Below are 26,018 nucleotides of genomic sequence, written 5' to 3' on the forward strand. Positions count from 1 at the left end.
TCTTGCTATAATATGGCGAGAAATTGCCTGTAAGTTTAAAATGGCAATCTCTAGCGAGATTTTCAATCCGTGATAAATATTGGGATATTTACCATTTTAACAGATATTTATCGCAAGTTTTTTATTTTAAATGTATTTTATTTATATTTTTGTATAAAAATTAATTTTTAATTTATTTTTTATTGCCAAGATTTTGCCGAAAAAAAACACAAGATTTATAAAACATTTCAAAATCTTCCGAGTTTTTGACTCCCGAGATTTTGTTGTTTTTAACTTTTGTCGCTATGATCTGACCCTCCGGATCCGACCGGGATTCTAATTGAACCTTGTCATTTAGTACCATCCTACAGGGTTTGGTACGGGTGGGGCACTGGTCAAACCCAACCCATTGACACCCCTAACCATCTTCCGAAGCCACCTCCCAAACGGGACTCCACTCCCTCTCCGAGAGCACAAAAATGGACCGGAGACTCTTCGACGCCTCCGTCAGGGGCGACGCGGGGGAGCTGCGTCAGTTGGTGGCGGAGGGAGACGACCTGCTGCTGGACCAGGTGGTACCCGCGATCCGCGCCACCCCGCTGCACGTCGCCGCGAGGTTCGGCCATTTGGGGTTCGCCGCGGAGGTCCTCCGTCTCCGGCCGACCATGGTGGCGTCGGAGGACGCGTGCACGGAGACCCCTCTGCACGAGGCGTGCTGGCAAGGGAGCACGGAGATGGTTCGGCTGCTGCTCGATGAGGACCCTGTAGTGGCCTTCAGGCTCAACCGCGAGGGTGAGAGCGCGCTCTCCGTGGCTTGCAGCGCTGGCAATCTCGACGTCGTGAGGCTTCTGCTGAAGGATACGAGGGTTTCGCGTTTCGAGATCGACTCCCCGTTTACGTCCTTGCATTCGGCCGCCCTGAATGGGCACGCAGGTGATTTTGGTTCTTCTGCGCACCGGTTTTGATTATGGTTGCCTTCTTAGTTATGATGTACTTTTGTTTTTTTCGGCAGTTTCTGTCCTCTTCTTGATTCAGAAAAATTGAATTTTTGTTCATAGAATTTGGGAACGAATTCTGGCTTTTGTCAGAAGCCATTTTCCTTTTAAGGTCCGTAGTGAATTGCTTAGCCAATCTCTGTTTCTTGGTTGCATTGCCTTGATGGGAGATGATGTTATATTTTGTTTCTTGGTTCTTCATTTCCCCCTCGAAAATTCTGGATGCTAGGACTTGACCAAGTTTGGACTTGTCTTAGAAATTCTGGTTGGTTCATCCCTTTGATAAGGTGGGAATTGCTCTCCTTCTTCTGGCGTTTGGACATGTTATTTCTTGGTTGTTTTGTTTTCCTAAAAATTCATAATCAACTGGTTTGTTCTGATAATTTTTTTTCCTTTTCCACTGTGAATTGCTAAGTTCCCTCTTTTTGAAACTGTTGTACCTATAATTTGTTAGTTAATGGAAAAATAATATTTCCAAGCATACATTTATTATGAGAAAATACATTGCCAGATTATAGTTTTGGTTTTCTGGAGAAATTTTGAATGCCATCTGTCTAATTATGTAATGTAGAGGAATTTTGTATCTCGCTTCATTATTTAGACAATAGGCGGTTTCAGTTTCCAATTCAATTTTGATGCTGATCTCTGTTTTAATGTCTAAACAATGTAACGTGAATCATGGTTTACTGCAAGAGTCTATCAATTTTATGATAGAACAATTTCTTTTTTTGGCCTGTTCCTTCAAAGAACAAAGTTGGGTTGTTTTCAAACACAAATAATTTATGTGTTTCATCTAAATAACCTGCTCTCCAGTTGGTTTTTAATAGCGTAGGAAGGACAAAGGTAGCCTGAGTTATCCTTTGTTAGTCGATTATAGTGAACTCATTAACCAATGGATATTAATTCTATCCATTCCTGAATTTCCTATTTGCGGAAAAGAGTATGAAAATCATGTCTTCATAGTCCATACCAAGTTTTGTATGACCTGATTGAGTTGAGAAACATTGAAACAGACACAAAATAAGGCAGAAGTTTGCATTTGCTATTATCTATGTCACATACATGGAAAATGTGATGCAAAGGATTGGAGATAAAGCAGTTTTTCTTGAATCATGAAGTAGTAGATTTTTCTTGAATCATGAAGTAGTAGAGCTATTTGTTTGTTAATTTCTGTTTTTCAAAATTTAAAGAAATGCTGTAATTTTTACAGATGACATCTAAAGTTACAAGCAGCAAAAGTAGTACAATTGCAATGGCTCAGGATGTTTCGGAACTCTTACAAATGCATGAAATTGCCATTTCTTGTTAATGCAGCTTGTATCTCAAACATTCTTAACTAGTGATATTGATAGTCTGTGTTTATACACATAGATGTTGTTTGAAGAATGAACTTTCCATACTATCAATGTTGGTGATGTTGTTAGAGCCTTGCTTTCACACTAGTGAAGGCTAAAAGTCTGATATTCATTCATCAAATAAGAGATTTTTCCAAACATCAAATTAGATACTTTATATCTTAGTCACCTATATCGTTAATATCTTGGCGAGGGTTTTTCTCATGGTTGTCAGTTGAGGAAGCGGGAGCGGGAAGCGAGGCACTTTCAAAATTTTAGGAAGCGTGGGACCACTTAGGAGCGAATAAGGAATCGTCTCGGAAGCAAACCGGAAGCGAGGGGGAAGCGAAATAAATAAAAATAAAAAATACAAAAAAATGAAAAAATGGGGGAAGCGAGGGAGAAGCGTGATGGGAAGCGCGCTTCCCATTAAAAATGGTCCTTCCCCGCGCGCTTCAGGGAAGTGCGCTTCCCCACTTACCTAGGCGCTTCCGGTAACTCTGTTTTTTCTCGAAGAGATTTTTAAAATCTGTTTTTTCTCAAGAAAATCTCGGGAGTTTTAAAAAAATTTAAATATAAAAAATAATAAGAAAGATAATAAAATAATAGGTTTTGTATCAATTTTTCTTGCGAAATATAAGGAAATAAGTTTGGAAAGTATTTAAAATACAAAAGAAACAAAAAAATGGAGTGTTTCTACCTTCAGATCATTGGTTTTATGAAATTGTTTAATGAATAATGATGATTTCCTGGTGTTTAAAATTTATACTTGTTTCCTTCAATCATACTGATATTTCTTGGCCAATTTGTTACATGACATCTTATATGAGTCATGCAATTGTCAAAAAGTAAGACAATGTGTAACTACACAAAACTATAAGAACGTAAGCTGCTTAAACTTAATAGAGGCTCTATATTGTTTAAATTGAATCCTATGATACAACCATGTATTACTAGTGTCCGTGCTATCCTTTTTGCATATTACATTAACTATAAGGGGCATTTTTCTACATGTTAAAATTCTGTTGTAGCAGTCAAAATGTCATAAGGTCTTTTATGTCCAGTTTTGATTTTGTAGTTAGAAAGAGGAGTAGACCTCTATATAAGTCTGTAACAATTTCTTTCTCATTAATGGAGCTTCTTTGAGTTTCTCACCTCACTTTCTCTCTTGTGTGCTTCTTTGAATTTGATAGCGGTTTTCCCAATACTTTCTGTTTTTAGTAGTAGTTGCCAAAAGACTGCATTAGGGATGGAGTTGGTAAACCCAACACCACATTTGAACACCATTTACAACAGGTTGTTTGACAACTCCAACCCACACCTCATTTTGGCAAAACTGTATATTGGCAATGCATGCAAATGTTCTTTCCATCCCAATGCAAGGCTCCCAAACAGAGCCTTTTTGTAAAACATAAGTCGAATTCGGGTACTGAGCAACAGATAAAGTTTTAGAAAAATCTGCAGAAGTGATCTGCTGACATGCTGAATGGTGTTAGTTGCTAGCCTCATGCAACTAACATTAACCTGTGATATTGTGCAAAGAAAGTCTGTCCATCGCGGAAGCCCCAATTTTTTACATATATTTATCTAATAAGCAGGAGCTGTAACATAAAGGAACGCCAACAATAAATGTCACCTAGGAAACCATGTGGTGATATACTAGGTCGTTTAAGTTGCCAAGTCTTTGCAAATATTTCTCACTACGTGTTAAGGACCCTCATTTAAGTACTGAAATATGTTCTTTGCATCTTTTCTATTTCTTCACCAGTAACTTCTTTAGGAAATTGTACAGAAATTCTGCAGGAGTTGCTAAAGGTTCAGCCAGATTTGGCATCAACATTTGATAAATATGGGTTTTCACCTTTGCATTACGCGTGTTGGAAAGGTCACTTTGATGTAACAAGAGCACTGTTGCAGTTTGATTCTGATCTCTGCTCTCAGCGGGATGTGGTTGGAAGAACTCCATTACATCTAGCAGCAATCAAAGGTTGGATTAATATTTTGGATGAAATTCTGTCACAGAGACTAGATATAGCTGAAATCTTGACAGATCGAGGGGAGACTGTTCTGCATTTAAGTGTGACGTACAACCATTTTGAGGCCTTGCAGTATCTGATGGAAAAGCTTGATACTACTGAGTTCATCAACCTTCAGGATAGTACTGGGAACACTATTTTGCACCTATCTGTGGCTGGAAAACACATTCAAGTATGCCATGATCTCTCTCTCTCTCTCTCTCTCTCTCTCTCTCTCTCTCTCTCTCTCTCTCTCTCTCTCTCTCTCTCTCTCTCTCTCTCTCTCTCTCTCTCAGACACACAAGGCTTCATGCAAAACCAGCTGAGCCTGAGCTTCCGCTGTTCGAGCTCAGTGCCTTAGTAATAGCCTGGGCTCAGATCAGGTGATCTTGATAAGCTCAAGCTGTGCCATATATGACAAAAAATGTTGTTATTCCTTTTTAAACAGACTTTAGGTATCATGCTTCGACCTGTGATTTCTCTTTTAAAATGAACATCATTAAAACAGGAGCTTCATTTGTGAACAAAGAGTGTTCTTTTTGTGCAAGTGTGTGCACTTGTGCATGGTAATCATAAGTTGGTGTTGGTGTGCACCACATTTACTTTTTGCATTTTTAAGTAATCTGACTGCATAGATGGATTGATCATGGTTAATCTGCTGCAGAATATACCGTGAACAAATAATTTCTAATAGCAAATATATTTTAAACAAAGATAAAAACAATGGGTCCAGACCAAAATTTAACCAATAAAAATGGCTTATCACATCCAAATTGTTAGATGAAAAACATAACTTGTATTAAATGAACCATTCTAAATCCATTAATGTAGTTCTCTCTCTCTCTCTCTCTCTCTCTCTCTCTCTCTCTCTCTCTCTCTCTATATATATATATATATATATATATATATATATATAGAGAGAGAGAGAGAGAGAGAGAGAGAGAGAGAGAGAGAGCATCAAAACCAAAGAAGATGCAAAATTTGCGACCAATGATGATTGATCGGTTCTCCTCCATCTGTTGAGCATTTTGTAGATTAAACTCTGCATATTTCATTTCTATTGCTCATTTAGTTAAAAACATCTTTTAGGTTATGATATTTTTTTATATTTAGACAGGTTTAATGACATTAAAGTTCAATGGTGCACAATACATCAAAATTTTATGATACAAAAAATTGAGTTTTGGTGCTGAAACTGCTCTATCCAAAACATGTTTCTTAGTTAAAAAAGGCATAATAAGCATGTCCAGACTGTCCCATTAAGTAGGTAACATCTGCGACAGTCACTGTTGGTTGTTACATTTGTTGCAAATTCTTCTTATTTTAGTCACTGTTTGTAATACCTTAATTAAGGTTCATTTAAAAATATGAATCTTTTTAGTTGTTGACCTCCTTTGGATGGAATTTGGGGTGTCTCTGCAGGAAAAACTTTAATGTATTGTAGCAAATGCACATGGTCTCTAGCAAAAAATTTCCTGGACCCGTAATTAATCATGTTTTGTTTACAACCTGAAAAGCTTCAGGTTGTATCAAATTTATGCTCTCTCTCTCTCTCATTGAAAAATATACCTTAGTGGGTCAGGCAACTGAGCTTGAACCAGGTGTGCATTACACGTGCTGTCTTTCAAGTGATAGTTGCCTCACTTAGGATCAAGTCTTCAATGCAATGGGTACTCGTGCAACTATGCTCCCCGGATACAACCGAGCTTTTGCCTTCTCGCGATCGGACCACGCCCAACACTTGGTGAAACCGATAACCTTGACACAGACCACTTTGAACAACCTCTTGACTAGGCTAAATTGACCCAACTAGGCTCGAATTGGGTATGGATCCTGAATTTAGATATGAGTATGGATCTTAGGTTCAAATACATGTGTGAATCATGGACTCAGATACATGTATGGATCCTGAGCTCAAATACGAGTATGAATCTTGGGTTCAGATATAGATATGGATCTTGGATGTGAGCGGATATGGATCCTAGACGCAAGCAACAAAGAGAGCAGAGGAGAGAGAAAGAGCTAGCAAGCTCGTGGGAGAGGGAGGGAGAGAACTCGTGAGAGCGAGAGGAGAGGAGAGGAGAGCTTGAGATTAATGGAAAAGGGAGAGGGTTGGGGTTTATATAGGCCCCAACCCCGAGCTGCCATAAAGGTCAATAAAGGGCCTTTAAGAGGCCCAACTAGTAAAAAATAAAGGGCCTTGGATGGTCAAACGACCAACCATCAATGCCCAAATGGCGAAGAGGAGGGCGCAAAAACTGGACCAAAAGGGCAAAAGACGGGTCCAAAATAACCTTGACACGGTGAAGACCATCTTGAAGCTGATCAACAAAGTCAACAGTGACCATCTTGAAGCTGATCAACAAAGTCAACAGTCAAGGTGAAGGACAACTCCTCTAGTTCTTGGATCGTTATGACCATTAATGCCCATGCAAAGACGTTGGGCATGGTCCAAACAGATCCAAGTCAAGGTCTAGAAAGAATCCAAAGAGGTTTAATGCAAAGTCAACATCTATTTAATGGTTGATCAAAGGTCGAAATTAGACTTGAAGATTAAAACCGTCTCAAATACTAAAAAGATATGTCAAAGGCCAAACCAAACCGAGCCGGACCAAACCAAATCTGAATCTGAATCTAAATCCAAAGATTCAAGATCCAAAGTTCAAGGTTGAAGACCCAAGGTCCAAGGTCTAAGTTTAAAGTTTAAATATTATTTACAAGCTCAAGATCTAATGCCCCTTGAAAGCCTTGCCCTCTAAGGCAACACCCCTCTATATAAGGACAAGAGAAGTTCCTACAACTTTCAATATGAGTCTAAACTTGTAGGAAATACTTAGAAACCCACAGACTTAGGGAAAATAGGAAAATGTGTAGGAAACTTGGGACAATTTTGAGTCAAACCCTAACATCTCTCTCTCATTAAATCAGATAAATGAGAAGAGAAAAAAAATTAAAACTAATTTCATTTCTTTGCTCATCGGCATCAAACATGATATTTAAGATGCACATGCATACTCACACACACACACACACACACACACACATATACATACATTCACACGGTCTGACAAAATCAATACCATAACCATCTTTCTTCCTGCGGAAAGATCAACTGTATGTGGCTGTATACCTTGGGTTGCTATTTATGTTGTTGAGCTATTCTATATTTGTAATCTTCCTTGGTTATTTGGTTGTTGATGCTAAGAATGTTCCACCATTTCACCAAATTCCAGTGTGTCGATATTTATTTCTTTGAAGTATTAATCTCCCCTTACTCCAATCTCTTGTTTACTGTGTAAAGTTAATCTGCATCTCAACATGCAAAATCTACAACAGTTGATTGGATATTGATCCACTTCTATCCCAACAAGAAGTTTGTTCATGAATTTCTCATCAAAAGTATGATCCATCCGCCATTTCTTCAAGCACCAAACGCTCTTTATCTTTCAAGAATCAAACTTTCTTGATGTGCTTCTTGTAGCAAGCATTTCCAACCGATCTATTAGTATATGTTGACTTTATTTTGTTTTCAGATGGTGGAATACATGGTTGACAAGGCCAGAATAGACCTGAATGCTGGCAACCAAAGTGGGTATACTGCTCTGGACTTGACACAAGAGAATGTTAGCAATCCTGATGTCCTTTCGATACGTTTGATGCTCTTAAAAGCTGGAGCTGAGTGGAGTAAGGGGATTCAATGTCGGCCTCAGCTATACCCTGCATCACCAAACAATCCCAATTCAGAAGCCCTTAACAGATTTAATAGTTTTCATCAAGGGGAATCTGGCACCAAATATCTTAATGATCAGTTGGGCAGTGCTGCAGAGACAGTAATGGTTGTTGCCACACTGCTGGCCACGGTTGCTTTCAGTGCTTCTATCAGCCCTCCTGGTGGTGTCTATGAAGATGGTGAATTGGTTGGTGTGGCTAAAAATGTTTCCTTCAGTCTTTTCACTGTTACTAATGATCTGGCACTGTTGACATCAGTAAGCACTGTCATGGGTCTGGCCACTATTATTCCTTTCAAACAGAAGTCAATGGTTAAGCATTTGCCAAAGATCTATTGGTCTGTGTATGCTGCTGCTGCATTCACAATTTTAGCTTGTATGTCGTCCAGATTTGTAATCTTGCCACCACGCACTGGATACACGAAATGGCTGATGCTGCCAATTTGTATAGTTTCAACAGTTATGTGCATTCTGTTCTTCTGTCATACATGGACAAGACGAAAGCTTGATAAGGAGGATGAAGGAGCAGGCATAGCCCGCGATACCAGTTTAGCATAGAACATCAGATCCCAGAAACTAATAAAAGCGATGTGATGAAAATTGACCGGAAAAGTTCCTTAGGAGCATCCAATTCCAAAAAGAGATGGTAGAAGTGACATTGGACGGCTCCGTAAATCATTCTTGTGGAGTCACCAAGTAGGCGTTGCCAACTCAGATCCAGCGGTGGACTTTTTTACCCAGCACAGTTACTAACAAGCCCCTCTTGTTGATATTCCTGCAACTTCACCTAAGGTTGGCAATGTTCAGTATATTGCTCATGGGATATCAATCAGTTAAACAGGCAATCTGCTTCTTAACAGGCTTAGAAGTCACGTGAAAATCATTATCCTGTTAAATGGTCTGTTTGATTCATACCACACAAATGTGAGATTGAACAAAGGCTTCCTGTATTGCAAAAATGTGTTGATGTTTAAAAGGAGAAATAGTATTCTTTTTGTAGCAAATTTCAAAAGTTCAAGGGTAATCTGTAGGCATTCTAATTTGGAAAAGATTCTCTAAATTTACTTTCTATTGCTTTGTGGCCAATTGTAAAACGACAGTGGCTTTCTTTCATTAACGATCACCAATCACAGTAGATGACATTTATCAACTTTTTTTTTTGAAAGGCTCTTGTTAATGACATTTAATAACTTCACCACAATATTTTTCTATGTACTGTTTTAGTTTTAAAAGTGCCATGGTTGGTGATAATTAGTTCGTCAAATCTATAAGCCATTATAGATATATTTTGTGGTAAATGTGCTAAAAGTTCACGGTTGGCGTCAATGTTATATCAGCTTACATGCGCTCACACTCACACACAGACATGCATATGACTTCAACCAGCACAAAATTGCCAAAGTATCCTACATTGTTGTCCCATTTGAAATTTATTGCTACTTTTTGTTTCCGAGGCCAAAAAATGTACTTTTATCAAACCATGTAACAAACAGTTGGAAAACATTTCCACTTAAGATGTAGCTTTACCTAGACGCTTCACGGATGATCTGTTTGGATCTCTGTTGCAGCCTCAAAGGCCTTTGTCCGAGTGAGATACTCTAATATGGATGGCTCGGCCCACAGTCTTCTGCTCAGTTCAAAGTTGTTATGAATCTCTCCTTCCCACACCAGCGACTCCTTTTCCTTCATAAAGGGTGAAGTGTTTTGGATGCTTACTACTGCAGGACGGGGTGTTAACACCATAGTTACCTGAAGCTTCTTGCTGCATGCAGAAACTCAAGCAGGAAACTTCTTGCTTCACCAAGAGGAAGGGAAGCTTTGAGAGACTCGCTTCCAAAATACTCAGTTCATTTTAATGAGAAGCTCACTTCCTCTTTATTTTCCAAATTGATTCCCTTTGGCTTAAAGTTTCTCTCCCTTTTCGTCATTTCTCACTCGATACTCCCTCAAGTTTTTCATATTAGAAAATTATAATTTCCTATAACGAGCTGACATATTGGTTTTATATTATTTTATATTTGTATTTAAGTCATTTCTTATTTACTTTCACCAGCCCTCCATATTGCTTTTTATGTGGTAGCTTTTCATTTTTAATGCACTTGCATAATTGCTTGATAACCGCATCCCGCTTCATGCATCGCTTCTCGTATTCAATTCGTTTCCTGGATGTATGGTTAAACACATAAACACTTACAGTGGCTTGGATGGCATCTTGCGTCTAGATGTGTGATTTTTGACATGTAATTTGAAACCTCCATACATTTATTGGGAACATGTACAGCTTTTAGACAGCTGCTGTATTTCTTCTGGAGAGATCGTACAAGTCGAAAATCTCGGAAATGATCTTAGGTCCACTCTAATGGGTACACGTATCATGGAAAAAGGCAAGAAATGGCACCTACTGTGGCGCTGGTGGATCCTGCAAACTTAGTGGGAGAAAATGGTTGGAGCGTAACGGACCTGCATTTTAAGGGGAAGAAAGGCCAATTGAGCTGCTACATCTCACAATTTAGAAAGATATGATTTTTTTTAATATATATATATATATATATATATATATATATATATATATATATATATATGGGTCGGTGCTACAGATGTGCCAAATGGGGTTTTCAGCTTCTTTGGTGCTTTTTACGCGGTTCCGGCCCTATAAATGTGTTGGGCATGGTCAATTTACTAAGAATCTACACCTGGATCATGTGTTTTCAATGAAAAAATTATGTTTGGAGCCTCGAAAATTTACAAAGATTTTGGGCCATTGATTTTTTGAACTTTATAAAAACCCACCCATGTATTGGAATGAAACACTTCAAGAGCTGATCCCTATAAAATCAAGTATATAGATCACATCTGTACGGTCAGAATTTAAAAATAAAATGAAAAAGCCCAAAAACCCATTTAACATGCGGTTTAGCACCGTATTTTTTAAATTCTGATATATATATATATATATATATATATATATATATATATATATATATATATATATATATATATATAGAGAGAGAGAGAGAGAGAGAGAGAGAGAGAGAGAGTTCACAACAGGTGCATAGACGGGTGCGATGAGATGTCATACCAGCTGTTAGAAAAACAAGTCAGAAATATATGTTCATTCGGATGCAATGCAAATGGCTGGAGTGTAGGCTGTCTACCGATCCACACCTGTTGCAATCGTTTCTTCAGGGCATGTAAAACAGGCTCTTGCATAATCCTTTTGTCTTTCTTTCTGTGCCAGATAGGTATTCCCTTCCTTGGGTGACTCCTGGTCACTCTTTCTGATTAATGCAATACTTCTCTTTCTCTCAAACAAAGAACACTTGTGAATGCAAAGTACGTGTTTGTTTGCATCTATGGACGTGCATGCGAGTTATCGTGGAGCCTAGGAAATTTTATTTCATGGTTTTCAAATTCTTTTCCTTTTCCCCTTGTTTTCTCCCTTTACTGAGAGCGTGTTTGGAATCTCGGCGCTGGGATGGGTGTTTATGCATTTGGTGTTTCCGAGGCAAAATCTTGGTCAAACGCCCCTGGTAGACAAGCCGGTTAAGGTGTGGTTTGCTCGGCCTGTTTACCGAGGTACTTTTTTCCTTAAGAGTGCGTATGAGGTCAGAGCCACCTCTAGCAGTCATTCGTCAGATATCACCCTGATGCCGTTTATCCATGCGATGAGCGGCACCCAAGATACGATGGGTGAGATCCATGTTTTCAGCCGTTCATTTTGCAAACTCTAGATACTGTTCATATATTGTATCAACGGCGTGGGACCCATGTAGGAGATGCAGAGTCCGACCATCCTATTTTGGAGCTGAATGGGGGGGCATCATATAGTGATCCGTGATCCGTGATCCGTAAGAGGTCGCTCTGGAGCCAGATACGCACTCTTCCTTAATGAAGATTCTGCTCCACAAAGTCACCTTTAGAATTTCAAGATCAGGCTGTTTAGGAGAAGATCTTAGGCCCTGTTTGGAATCTGGTAGCTGTGATTGAATCACGTGGGTTTATGCATTTGAAGAAGTGGCAGCTGCCAAATCTTGGATTTGGCAGCTACTAGAGGTAGCTAAGAAATCCATTCTTTGGTGTAAATACACAGGTGAAAGGGCCTCCCTTCTAGGGGTGTGGGCATGGGGCGGCCGGTTAACTGCACAGCCCATTTAGTAACAGCTCGGGTTTTGGCTCGGTTCTTAACGGGCTCGGGTTTGAAGAGAAGCTCATGGCCCGGCCCATTGGCCCAACTGGTTAATATAAAGCCAGCAGGGTTTAGCCCCGCCTGGCCCAAACCCATTCATTTTCCTTTTTTACAACACGAAAACCTAATTCTTAATTAGTGCAACTAATTAGGTAAATAATAATAATTAACAAATAACAAGTTTTCATGCAATTAATTAGATAAATAATTATAGTTATCCAAGTTACTATGCAAATTTTTAAAAATTTTGTATTGTTAAAAAAAATAATAAATAACTCAGGCCCATGAACCGAGTTTCCGAGCCTAAAATCATGGTCCAAACCCAACACATGGCGGACTGGGTCGGCTAGGCCCATTGGGCCACCCGGCCCGTTGTTCACCCATGCTCACTTCCCATCCCAAATGCATAAACGCTCATCCCAACAACCCGATTCGAAACGGGACCACCAAAGTAGTTTGACCATCATTTACCTCGGGAACACCAAATACTTAAACGCTCATCCCAACTACCAGATGCCAAACAGATTCTCAGCAGATAACGTAAGCACATACGCACGGCACTACCCCCATGTGAGTGACGTGCACAAGCATGTACGCCTGACTTTTTACACCAGGGAAACCCCCTTGGCAATTGCATCCAACACCTCTCTATAACCAATTATATACTAACTCAAAACCACTAATAGGCGCCTACCCTCCTTTCCCTTTCAGCAAGAAATTCTAAGAAGCCCACAGAATGATTCTGCCCTCCACATGAAGCTTTCATCTCAATTCACAGTTTCACACTCATGGTATGATTGTGGAAGATTATGCTTTGGCCCACCTCCCTTGACATTTTTAGGGTGTTAATTAAATAAAAGACTTTTTGGTGTTTGGTTCAAGCACAGTAAAGCGTACGTGTTTCTGACTGCAGCCACTTGACACAATGTTGAAATTTAAATTTAAAGAAAAAACAAACAAACAAGTTTCATATTTGTTTGAGGTTGGAGGTGGTGCTCACTGTACTAATACCCTGTCTGATATAGCACTGGCATTGAAGCACTTTAGACTATGTCACTACAAGAAAAATGCTACTTAGCGACCGAAATTTGCAATTGATTTTTTTCGTCGCTAATTTGCGACGGATTAGCGAGCGAAAATTATTTATCACTAACGTTTGAAATATTTGCAAAATTAACGACAGAAATATCTCTGTCGCTAAAGCCATCGCTAATTAGCGAGGGATTAGCGACAACATTTTTTTTATCGCCAAAACACTAAAAAAATGCTAATTAGCGACGAAATTAGCGAGGGAATTTTTTCGTCGCTAATTAGCGACGAAAAAATTTCCTCGCTAATTCCGTCACTAATTTTTGTCCCACCTGAGGCGCGAAATTTTCCCTCACCCCATTCAAAAATTTTCCTCCCTTTGTTTTTCCCTCCCCCTGTTCGATTTAAACAATCCCCACTTGAGGCGCTTCTCAAGACGCCAGAAGCCCCGCCCTTCCTCTGACGATGTGTACAAAGAGTCGATCTCCACCTATGGAGAAGTCGCAGATGGAGCCGTCGTGGCTTCGCCGGAGCTAAGACATCAAGACCCAATCCGACCCACAAAACACATAGATGTTGTCGTTGGTGGAGGAGAAGAGCTGGCCTCCGTGGGCGGCCACCTTGGGGTAGCACCTCTCGTCGGCGTTGCCCACCTTGAGCAGCCTGCTCCTCGTGCTCCACCTCACGCTACCGAGATTGCTCCTCAGATCCATGAACCCGCAAATCGTCGTAGTGGTTCAAGACACAGATAGAATTGCCGTCCTTCAATGACGATGGCGTCGAGCATGAGCTTCTCGTCGACCGTCACCGATGCCCCGACGTCCGACCAGAACCAGACGACGCTGTTCTCCCTGAAATCCAGCATGGTGATGTAGCAATTCTCCGTCCTCGGGTAGAGAGTGGCAACGAAGAGGAGGCTGCTGTTGAGGAGCCACTGGAGCCTGCCGGAGTCGCCGACGGACCAACTGGGGGTCTCGTAGTATAAATCTGATTGCTTCTCGGTGTGGTCGTCCCACACTCCTATGTCGTACTCGTTGCTCCTCCCTCTGCAGCTCGCGAAGATCCGCGTGGAGTCGCAGCTGAAGCTGAGCGCCCCCGCCGTGAAGAACGCGCCGACAGCGAACAAAATTTTTTTATTTATTTTTTTAAATTTAACGATGGATTAGTGACGGATATTATCCATTGCTAATTTAAAATAGCGAAGGACTCGCAATGGATCATATTCGTTGTTAATCCGTCGCAAATTAGCGACGGAATTAATGGCGGATAAGTTCTGGCACTACTTAGCGTCAAAAAATTTGCGATGAAAGTTTTCCATCGCTAATCCGATGCTAATCCGTCGCTAAACTGTTTAGCGATAAATTAGCGACCAATTTAGGTCATCGCTAATCCACAGGTTTCTTGTAGTGTGTGTCACAAATTGGTGAGCTATCCATACCAAGGCTGAGGCCATCAACCTAGTTAACAGTTGGCATATTGACCCATCTGTGTTCAATTGGACTCTTCGACTTCACTCATATGCAGTCTGACTCTTTGAGTAGTTGATGCAAATTGAATCTTTGATTCGTAAGAAGCACTCTCTATGTTACGCTACTTCTACCGAAATTATGCTACGAAAGCATGAACAAAGAAATATAGAGAAAAAATGCAAAAAAATAAAAAAATAACAATAAATCAATCATCAAAAAACTCTAAACTTTGATCCTAGATCTTTTCTATAATCCACTATTTTTTTATAAACATTAATTAAGAAGGCAAATCCTAATTCTATTAAACTACTAAAATAGGATATGGATTAATTATCGATATCCAATATTTATCACAATGACCTAAACAAGAAAATATCCAAATTAAACTAAAATATATCTCAAATGATTCAATGAAAAAAAATAGACCTGGATATGTATCGTTTTGCTCTTGCAATTTTTTTTATAATTATTAAGTAAATGAAGATTTTTTATGACTCAAATTTGGGTTGAATTGCTACTTGAATTAGAATTTAATTTGAATTTGAATCTCAAGCTAATTTGAATCTCAATTTGAATTTGAATTTTATTTGGGATTTAATTTCAATTTGATTTAAATTTTATTGGAGATTTAATTTCAATTTGAGTTGAATTTTATTTGAGATTTAAGTCTAGCTTGAATTTGAATTGAATGTAAATTAAAATTTAGAGTTTAATTTAATTTGAATTTGAATTACAATGTGAATTTAATTTGGTAGATAATTCGGATTTGGATTTGAATTTGATTTAAAAATTAATTTAAAATTCAAATTTAGACTTAATTTGAAATAAATTTTGAAAATTTATTTGAAAGTCAATTTGGATTTAATTTAGGAGTTTAATTGAGATTTGGAATAAGGAAATAGGATCCAAGTGTGTGGGACACCCTAGTTTCCTTCTTTGATTTAACTAAATCCTAACTTAATTAGTGTTATACTTAGCTAATTCAATAAGGAATCTAATTAGTTGAAAGAGAGTTTCTAAATAAGAAATCATTATGAGATATGGGCTCTAAGGAGGGGTTTTGAAAAAAAATTTAAAGAAACTTCTAACACCCCCACATGTTTTTGGGAAGAGATCCATATATAAAAAAACTCTAAAATGCAAGGGATTAGGAAACCTCTTATTCCCTAGGGCCATAATAAAAACTCTATAAATATAGACTCCATTCACACTCCCCTATTTCCTTCTACTCTCTCTCTCTCTCTCTCTCCAATTCTTATCTTTCTCTTTCCCTTCTCTCTACTTTCTTCCTCCCTCACATGTTTCTTGGGAAAAAAGGTATCATTGAAGGTGTGGTTGTTTCTCTATTGGTGGTGCAACTAGTGAAAGAAGGTGGTCAACAAGGAAGGAGGTTCTCTAATCTCTAGAGTTTTGGTTTTCAGTTTTTGAGGTATGTGCAGTCCAATTATGGATGTATATATGATGCTAAGGAGCATGAGCATACTGAGATATGATTCTTAAATGCATAATAAATCGCATATCAACCATGACTGATATAGGGGCTGGTGTTAAATAGTCCATAGAGTATTAAAATCTCTAAAATCATTTTTGGAGTTTTGGCATAATGCAAGTATTTTTTTGAAAAAATTTATTTTATATGATTCTTGATCTATGTTTGGTGTTAGATTTATTCATGAATAACATGTATTAAAATAAGTTCAGGTTAGATCTGATATTAATTGTTCATAACTGATTTAAAAATCCAAGAATAAGATCATTCTATGTGAAACTAATTCGTTTGAAAAAAAAATTATGTGATTATGTTGGATCTTTCATTTGATTTAAGTTATGAATTTGATCCACGTATTTTCGGCATGCTTAGATGTGTCCATACATGTATATGCGTTGTTTATGTTGAATCAAAATCAAGAAATACATGATTATGATGTTTTATTTTATAAAAAACATGAGATTATTTAAGTGCTTCTTTAAAATGCTTTCTGTAATGTCATTTCCATTTTGAACTCATATTTTTTAAAATTTTATAGAGATGTTTCAGACATGTAGGATCATTTGAGTTTTGGGTTAAAAGATACGACCTTTGCAAGTCAGCAAAGAATTTATATCCTGACAGAAATTCTGTGTAGGCTACATATTTTTGTTAATTTTACTGCTCTCAAACTATTTAAGAGTTATGACCAATATTTTTATGTGTGTTATATATTGAAGAACACATGATAAAAAAAATCTGTACTGATTCATTACGGTTTAAGAATTAAAAATCATGAAAGTTTGTTCCAAAAATTAAAATTTCTGAAACACAGTATGTCTAAGAACATAAATAGATTGTAGTACATGAATTTTAATTCTCTACTGGGATAGAGTTTGGACCTAATTTATTTTGGTCTTCAGTCACTCGAAGTTAGGGAGGTCGGGGTTATCCATGTGTTCTAGGTGATACACTCATGCTACTGCAGATAGTTTTGCATTACAATCCTTACTAAACATCTAGCCTTTGCGTGAATTCTCTCAACCACGGGTCTCCCGCTTTTGATATATAATCTATTAGGTACTTCAAAAAAATGATTCATGTAGCATAATATATCTATCATGACCTCATCAGATATGATGGTTACACCCGAATACCCAAGGATGTTAAGAAAGAAAAATAAGATATGCATTGGTTCGTGAAATGTTACCTATGCTTTATTATTGAGATACATAATTGTTATATGTATTGATATTGAGATATGTGTTGCTATTCACATTAATGTTAAGTTTCATACTTGTTGTTTATTTCTATAATATCATTATATGATAAATTATTGAACTGTGATATCCTGAATATGATGAATGTTCTAGCAAGTGCAATATTTCGGTTATTTGTTTAAACTTACCTACTCGAAAGAGTCTGACCCCATTTTATGAGTATACAAGTCATCATTGATCGACATTGCGATGGCGCGATGTGATGGTGAGGCCTGGGACTTTATTTCTATCTTTTTGTCGATCCTAAGATTTTTGTACCTCAATTAGATTGAAATTTTTTTGTGACTGTTGTATGGACATGGTCTCATAGTTTTAAATACATTTAATATTTGATGGAATGATATTTATATCTATACTTTTATTTTTGTAGAGTAAGATTTTCAATGTTATTGTTATTAGTTCTATAACCCACTCAGGATTGTCCCATTTGAAAACCAAACTATTTTTGTTGTGCTTTGATACTCTCATTCGAGTTGGATTGTATTTAAAAAAAAATTTGTTACAAATTTTTACTTGTTTTAAATTGAAATTTTTGGGGTGTTACACCTCTGGCTCATAGAGGGTTACTGTTGGAAGGGGTTGGTGCAAGATCCACAAATTTCTGAAATTTTAATCAAATAAAGAGAATTTTTGGTATGGAAAAATTAAATTGTGAAAATATTGATTTAATATTTATCTTAATAAATTAAGATTTATTCATATTTTTAGAACTAGAAATTAATGCATTAATTAGTCACAGTAATTAAATTAGTGTTTATTTGTTAATTAATCATAGTTAATAAGAAACTATGTCTAATTAACCTTAAGTGAATAATTATATTTTAATTAGTTATTAAACTATGAATTTAAATTAAAGAAAAATCTATTTAAGTGTTATTGTAGAGTTTGAATCTAATTTGGATTTGGACTGGATCCAATTGGGATCAGATCCAACTAGAAGATCCAAAGTAGACATTTTATGATTTAAAATTTCTAAAAATAAAATAAGGACCAATATAAAAATTTCATAAATTGAGATTCCTAAAAATAATATCAAGAAAAAATGAAACTAGCAAATAATAAAATATATAAAAAGGTAACTAAGTAGTTAGAACTAGTTGGAATAAAATCAACTAGAAGATAATCAAGTGGGGGCGGTTTTGGCCTAGTCCCTACCTTGGTAATTATAGCCAATGGGATTCCACATAGATCCCAAGGTGAAATCTCTATAAATCTTAGAAAAAACAAAAATGAAAAATGCTAGAAATCATAGCATTCTTGTAAATTATCAAATTTGTAAAAGTCTTCACATGACTGGAGGAAGTCAAATGTCATACTTAAGAACTCTTTTTTAAGAAGAGGATTTGACCAATCTCAAACCTTCATCTTCTTACATGTAATCTAAACCACACATCTCATCTACTCATAGATTTTTTTCTATAAATTTCACTCAAAAAATAGAAGAGAGGCATTCAAGAGCCTATTTTTTCTTTTCTCCCTTCTCTCTCCCTCTTCGACGATTTTGGTGTTCACTCTTTTCTTTCATCTGAGTGTAGTATAGGGTGCCTTAGAGGAACTCTATTCTGCACCATTTTGTGGTTGAAGAACAAGGTTGAAATTAGATTCAAGCTTCTTTGCAAGAAAAGAATTGTAAGTTGATCTTTATTTTATGCATTTTGATTTTATATTCAAACTATTTTCTTCTCTCTCTCTCTCTCCCTCCCCAACCGTACAAACACGTATTTTCATAGTGCATGTGGGTATGGAGAAGGAATCCTCATGGTTTAAACCATGATTTTTCACATATGTTCTTACTCTCTTGACCCACACATGAATTTGACAAAAAACCGTAGTCGAAAATGATATATGTTCACCAACTCTAATGGTGTTTCATAACTTCGAACCATGCTTCATATCAAGATGAGTGAATTGCATTTTTACTTTTAGTTGTTTTAGCATTATTGAAGGAAGTAGTGGTGTATCTCACGAATTATATTTCCTTCCTCTAACACATTCATGCTTAAAAATGTGAATCTCATGATTAATGAGATTTTTACAACACTTTCATAAATGGATATTCAATTTTTCCACGTGATAAGCACTTTAGTAAACTCGTGTGATGATATAAGGTTCTTTCGTGTTTTTCCACAAAAAGAAAAGTGGTTCTTATAGTTCGTTCATGGATAGTAATATTGGTTCGAAATGATTCGTACATCAAATATAAACACCTCAAGTATTAGGTATTTTTGCAAACTCATCCATGATCAAAAAGTGTTTTATACGTAATATCTAATTTTTTTAAAAGATGAATGAACTTAGAAAAGTATGCATAAATTTGGTCTCACACATTAGTGGTAGGAAAGATGTTTCCTTTTTAAAAAGCAATATATATATATATATATATATATATATATATATATATATATATATATATATATATATATATATATATATATATATATATATATATATATACACACACACACACACACATGCCATTTAGTCTATTCGATCCTTCTCATTACTTGATACTAATTTTTGAAAACTTGAAACACATACTTGGTATTTTCTAAGACTCAAATATCACAACCATGTATGAGACGTTTTATTGAAAGAAAGAATAAAAAAAATGGGTTTTGTAGTTCACACCAGTTGGACTGATCCAGTTTGGACCATGCCACAGTCCAGACCAAGTCTGGTCCACCCATAGGACCTAATAGGTCTGAACCCACAAATAGGACTTGGGTTTGTTTATCCAGTTTGTAGGTACTATGGCAAATATATAATTTGCATAATGAACATCATAGTATACTCTAGCATACACGATGACAATTACCTCTGCATACCCGAAGGTGTAAGCCTATCAAAACAAAAGTTACTAACACTGCTAACTGACTAACTTGGTTATTATTTCTTTATGTTATCCATTATGTTTATTTACTTGAGATTCTATACTATGATGTTTGGATTTGCATGATGAATTATCTGCATTTATATAACTATTATAATGCATGTTATGATTTTTATGATAGATGTTTGATTAATTATCATTATGCATATTATGTGGATTTGTTTATCAGCTCGCAAGAGTTTTGACCCTTTTTCATAGGGCGCAGGTAATGAATGAAGATACGGTGCAAAAGTACAATGTGCAGTGAAGCCAAAAACCATCACTTTCTAGTGATCTTGGCAATCCTTGGACAAGTTTTGGGGGTCTCATTTTAATTGAGATGTTTTAATATTCATTTCGAAACTTGTATCTAAATATTCTTAACTATCTGATAAAGATAAAATAAAAATTATTTCTTTCAAACTGTGAGTTAAGGATGGATCAGATTCTAATAAGAATCGAGTTCAGCCTCATGCAACTGTTTCATTTCTGTAACCCGTCAGAATTGTTCAACTTTTAAAAACCCAATTACATCCCTTGTGCTATTTAAAAAAAAAAAATTGGTCAAAATTCTACATTTTTAAAGTTGAAAATTTTGGGGCATTACAGTTGCCCCCTTCGACCTACCCCATCAAACAGATGCCTGACAGACGATGTATGGTCAGTGATAGAGGCTCCCACCACAACTGCCTCCGTCCTAGAAAGAGTGGGGAGGCCAGAGAATTGGGAGCCACCACCGGCCACCTTCGTTGATTGGGTGGGTCCCTACCGGCCTGCACTAATCGACGATCGATCGACAAGAGGGAGGTTGTTGGCAATGATCCCCTACCCTACCCAAAAAAGAGGAGGCGAGGACATGGGAGGGACACCAAACATTTTCCCTCTCTTCAGGCCCGACGATGCAAGCAAGGTGCGGTCGACGACTGTTGTTTCCCGATGATGGACGTGTTATCGCTCGACATGAATATGTAGATACTTTCTAGACTCATTGCTTTCTTGGTAGATCATTTATTCTTGGTCAATTTTACTATTTTGATGCCCCGCGTGATGTATAAAATCCACAAACTGCTTTTTTAATGGACCTATACATTGATTTATTAATTTGTGTGCGTCTTTCATTTCTTGATTTGTTTGCATGAGCATCTTCACTATCGAATCGATTTGTCGAGTTATGTCATGCATGTCTTTGTTTATTTCACACAAGGAAGCTCCACTCAATTTATGTTTACTTCCTAAACTCCCCTCGCACCGCTCTGATACTACCTTAATGCAAATCAGATCTCTGATTCACCAAAAAAAATGCTGCGTTATGCTATTCTTATGTACAAAAACTGAGAAAACGTGAAACACCGAAAGAAAATGCATAAATTCATCGAAAATAACAATAAACTGTACTGTGATCCTAGATATTTCTTATATTTATAAAAAAAAAATTAATCCTAATAGAATCAATCTATTAATTTTTGATAAACATTAATTAAGAAATTATACTAAACTACTAAAAAAGAATATGGTTCAATTATTGATATCAATATCCATTACAATCACCTAAACAAAAAAATATTCAAATTAAACTAAAATAAATCTCCGTATATGCATCGCTCCTCCTGCATCAATAGTTGACTACTTAGGAAGTGGACAAAAACTACGGTGGCACCACGTATTGACAAACAGATGGGGGAAGCTTCACGGATGCTCAGTGTGGAAAAAGTGAGCACACCAGACTTATTCTATTCACGTATCTCCTTTTCATTATTAATGTTTGGCGAACATAACCATACAGACACACAAGGAGCATTTTCTCTAGTCTTTCCCCTCTGCCGTTCAGTCTTCCTCCTCTAGTTGATGGATAGAAGAATCTACGATTCCTCAGTAACTGGTAATATAAGGGTGCTGCACGACTTGGTGAAGGAGGATGAGCTCATACTTGATCAGGTTATGCCCAATTCTTTGAACACACCATTGCATCTTGCTGCAAGGTTCGGGCATGTGGACTTTGCCGCCGACCTGATCGAGTTCCGGCCGATGATGGTGTCATCGGAGAACAATAACTTGGAGACTCCTCTTCACGAGGCGTGCCGTGAAGGCAAGGTGGAGATGCTGAGCCTCTTGTTTGATAAGGATCCATCAGTTGTCTACAGGCTCAATTGCGAGAATGAGAGCGCGTTATCGATGGCGTGCCGGCGAGGCCATCTGAATGTGGTGAAGCAGCTGCTGTGCAGTTCATGGCTGCTATCCACAGAGGTGGACGGCCCCTTCACTTCTTTACACTTAGCAGCATCTGCGGGGCATACAGGTAATTAAGCCCTGGCTTTGTCCATTTAGTTTTTAGACTTCACATGGTAGCTTCCTAGAACCAGGTCATGCTCTTTTCTTGGCTGTATTTAACGGGGACATCGGGCTGGATACATACCTGATGGGTTGCGGGTACCTGACCGTGATGGGTCGGGCTCGGGTTGCATTTTGCAGCCTGGGCCCGATCAAAGTTGGGTCCAGCCCAGGCCAACATGGTAATCAGGCCCGACCCATTTGCAAAATAAATAGGACTTGACAGGCCTGGCCCATTAACTGGACCACCCATAAGGGGTCCGGCCTGAACCCCATACCGTGGCTGGGCTGGGCTTGCGTATCGGTGGGGCCTGTCTTACCGTGCCCTAAGCGGGTTGCCCTCATGTCCACACCTAGTTTTTTTTATTTATAACCTGAAGAAACCACACCTGGCACGAAGGCATGATCATGCTGGCTCAGCCTGCCATACTTACCATGGTCATGCCGGCAGCATAAAACTCGAAAGCTAGGACCCCTGCCTCCAGGGCCTATGCTACACATTGGCTGGGCTCAAGGATGACTCCAACCTTGACTGACCGTCTAGCAGCCAAGGCCCCACCCCACTACGCCAACCCCCCTTGGGGCATCCACACCTAGTTGCTCATTATCTCCAATTTATCGGTTGAATTCCATCACAACATAAGAAGTTTATGCTTGGAGAAAAGGAAATCTTTTACTGGAAGTTTGTTTCTGATTTGGTCGACAAATTACCTTATCTTGGCCAGTCTTTACTATTGCATAAAGAAAGACGATGCTCATGTGATCAGAAAGAATTTTCAATTCTGAAACGCGGCCACTCTGACTCTGAGGCTGTTTGTGGGTCAGCGTGCGTGTGGAGAAAGAGAGAGTCTTTGCGAGTTGGTCACACGGTAATTAATTCGTGACGCAAATCTAAGAAATTAAATCCACATTATCATGGGGCTAGTGGAAAGGAATATTTTGGGATGAGGAAAAACTTGAAAAGAAGACTTTGGGGGAAAGAAAAGATGGAAAAAGTAGGAACTGTTTTTCCTTGACGAAAGAAGCTGTTGACTTAGAGGAATGAGCCCTAGCAACTCACTGTTAGCTCGTCTAGTGTCACAGCAGTGTCGGAAAAAGAAGTTGCAATTATCTTATTCCAGTTCTTAAGTTTGCACTTGCCTTTTCCAAGAGTCGTCAAATATTTCTTGTTAATGTCTTCTCTGCCTTTTGGTAATGCACGGATGGTACAACCATAATGTTTGGTTTGACTGATAGCTAATATTTTTCATAGTAAGCAAAGCATGTCATACTCAATTGTTCATTTCCAACTATACTGCAAATTGAAGAGAAAAAGGCCAGTGTTGAGAAATGGTCAATCACATCTTCTGAACACAAACGCCACGTGAATTTATGCAGAAATCGTCAGAGAGGTACAGAAGGTCCGGCCCGATTTCGCTTGGAAGCTAGACGAACAGGGTTTATCTCCTCTGCATCTAGCTTCTAGCAAAGGCCATCTTGAGATAACGAGAGATCTTCTAAGACTAAATCCTGATCTGTGCTACCTACGTGATTTTGAGGGAAGAACTGCTCTGCACTCTGCAGCCATCAAGGGAAGAGTTGCCATCTTGGATGAAATCCTCTCTGTTGCCCTCGATTCGTCGCAGATGCTTACGAACCAAGGCGAGAGTGTGCTCCACTTGGCTGTCAAGAACAATCAGTTCGAAGCAGTTAAGTACCTAGTAGAGAAGCTGGATGTCACTGAACTGGTAAACTTGCCTGATCACAATGGTAACACCATCTTGCATCTCGCTGTGGCAGGAAAACTTTCTCAAGTATGCCATCTCTCTCTCTCTCTCTCTCTCTCTCTCTCTCTCTCTCTCTCTGTTCCTTTTATTGATTCATATTGTTCCTTGCATTGATTCAGATGGTGAGGTATATAGTGAACAAGACGGGAGTGGAAGTGAACGCACTCAATCGAAATGGTTATACTGCACTAGACGTTGTTGAGAATGACACAAGCAACTCTGGTGCATTGCAAATGGGTTCCACCCTCCAAAATGTTGGCGCCAGAAGTAGTGGCGATCTGCCACCCTCATCTCCTTCGATACACAGAATCAGATCAAACCCGGCTAGAATGATCGCTTCGCCACCCAACCATCTGAATTCTCCGGTGCCATCACGCCACCGGCACCGGCACAACCGTCGAAAGAACTATGTCAAGATCCACGGTGAGGGCCTGCGGAACGCTCGCAACACGATCACGGTAGTTGCGGTTCTCATTGCAACGGTGACATTTACTGCCTTGATAAGCCCCCCCGGTGGTGTTTACCAGGATGGTGAGCTCGCTGGCCGGGCCATCATGGGTAGGTCTGCACCCTTCAAGGTGTTCATGATGAGCAACAATGTTGCACTCTTCACTTCCTTGAGCATAGTCATTGTCCTAGTTAGCGTCATACCTTTTCGACGTAGGACGCTGACTAGGCTGCTGAGTGTGACACACAAGGTGATGTGGGTGGCGGTGTTGTTCATGGTGGTGGCTTACATGGCAGCAGCGTCGATCATCTTGCCACGTGGACAAGAGAAGAAGTGGGTCTTGTTGATACTCTATTCTATTGGTGGGGGGACCATTGGCTTGGTGTTCATTGGGCTTTTGGTACTACATGTTAGGCATTTGTTGAAAGAGGAAGAGTTCAAGAAACAAAAGGAGCATCTTGCCAAAAGCCCTGTAAACAGTCACAGCCAAGTTGGAGATGAGCTCCCTAGGAGGTCCTATGATGACTCCTCATCCGATCTTTTAGAGAGCTCTGAACATGAAGGATACATAATGATTAGGTGACCATATACATATTGGATATTATGCAGACACCACCTGTACAACAGTTTATAAAAAGCCAGCATTAGACATCATAACATGAAGGAAATCAATCTACAGGATTATCCTTCCAAGACTTTTTTTTTTCAGAGAATGCTGGAGACTTTTCTCTAGAATCTATCGATAATAATAAAAGACTTTACATATGATCATCCCAAGGATAGTAGCCAATCCTTGGGATGATCACTTCCAATACAAAGTATCATGAGTACGGAGCAAAAGGAAAACATAACTCAAAGCCAAAGAGGACACCTGCAAGATACCCTCCTAATAAAAAACCAAGACACAAAATGCCTAAACCTTTTAAAACCACCAATAATAAAAGTCGCATGAGGGAACCTGCAGAAAAAATCTTGATCATAAGAATTAATTATGAGGACCTATGATGAGACATAAACCCTTCCACACACTTCGTATGATCTGATCCTTAGACTACATCCTTAGAATATACTTTATTACCATGAAGCACATTATGTTGACATTCATCAAAACAGAACCGGAATGT

General features: G+C 38.4%; 2 protein-coding genes across 2 annotated transcripts; both read left to right on the plus strand.

Moving 5' to 3' along the window:
* The first annotated feature begins 413 nt into the window (after window positions 1-413).
* On the plus strand, window positions 414-9,120 carry LOC149814853 (uncharacterized). Its single transcript, XM_089988830.1, has 3 exons — window positions 414-912; window positions 4,101-4,516; window positions 7,857-9,120. The coding sequence occupies exons 1-3, from the start codon at window positions 459-461 to the stop codon at window positions 8,607-8,609; spliced, it is 1,623 nt and encodes a 540-aa protein (XP_089844956.1). The 5' UTR covers window positions 414-458; the 3' UTR covers window positions 8,610-9,120.
* A 13,005-nt stretch (window positions 9,121-22,125) lies between these two features.
* LOC149814854 (uncharacterized) lies at window positions 22,126-25,587 on the plus strand. Its single transcript, XM_089989470.1, has 3 exons — window positions 22,126-22,648; window positions 24,058-24,473; window positions 24,566-25,587. The coding sequence occupies exons 1-3, from the start codon at window positions 22,198-22,200 to the stop codon at window positions 25,475-25,477; spliced, it is 1,779 nt and encodes a 592-aa protein (XP_089845596.1). The 5' UTR covers window positions 22,126-22,197; the 3' UTR covers window positions 25,478-25,587.
* Window positions 25,588-26,018: the final 431 nt, after the last annotated feature.

Source organism: Nuphar pumila, chromosome 15 (genome assembly GCF_984573655.1).
Source record: "Nuphar pumila chromosome 15, dmNupPumi1.hap1.1, whole genome shotgun sequence".
In the NCBI taxonomy this organism is placed as follows: domain Eukaryota; kingdom Viridiplantae; phylum Streptophyta; class Magnoliopsida; order Nymphaeales; family Nymphaeaceae; genus Nuphar; species Nuphar pumila.

Bases quoted from the DNA above. Each gene is read 5' to 3' on its own strand.
- LOC149814853 (XM_089988830.1), top strand. From the start codon at position 459: ATGGACCGGAGACTCTTCGACGCCTCCGTCAGGGGCGACGCGGGGGAG. The intron at 913-4,100 runs GTGATTTTGGTT...GAAATTGTACAG, and splicing joins CGCCCTGAATGGGCACGCAG to AAATTCTGCAGGAGTTGCTA. The intron at 4,517-7,856 runs GTATGCCATGAT...TTTTGTTTTCAG, and splicing joins TGGCTGGAAAACACATTCAA to ATGGTGGAATACATGGTTGA.
- LOC149814854 (XM_089989470.1), top strand. From the start codon at position 22,198: ATGGATAGAAGAATCTACGATTCCTCAGTAACTGGTAATATAAGGGTG. The intron at 22,649-24,057 runs GTAATTAAGCCC...GAATTTATGCAG, and splicing joins AGCATCTGCGGGGCATACAG to AAATCGTCAGAGAGGTACAG. The intron at 24,474-24,565 runs GTATGCCATCTC...GCATTGATTCAG, and splicing joins TGGCAGGAAAACTTTCTCAA to ATGGTGAGGTATATAGTGAA.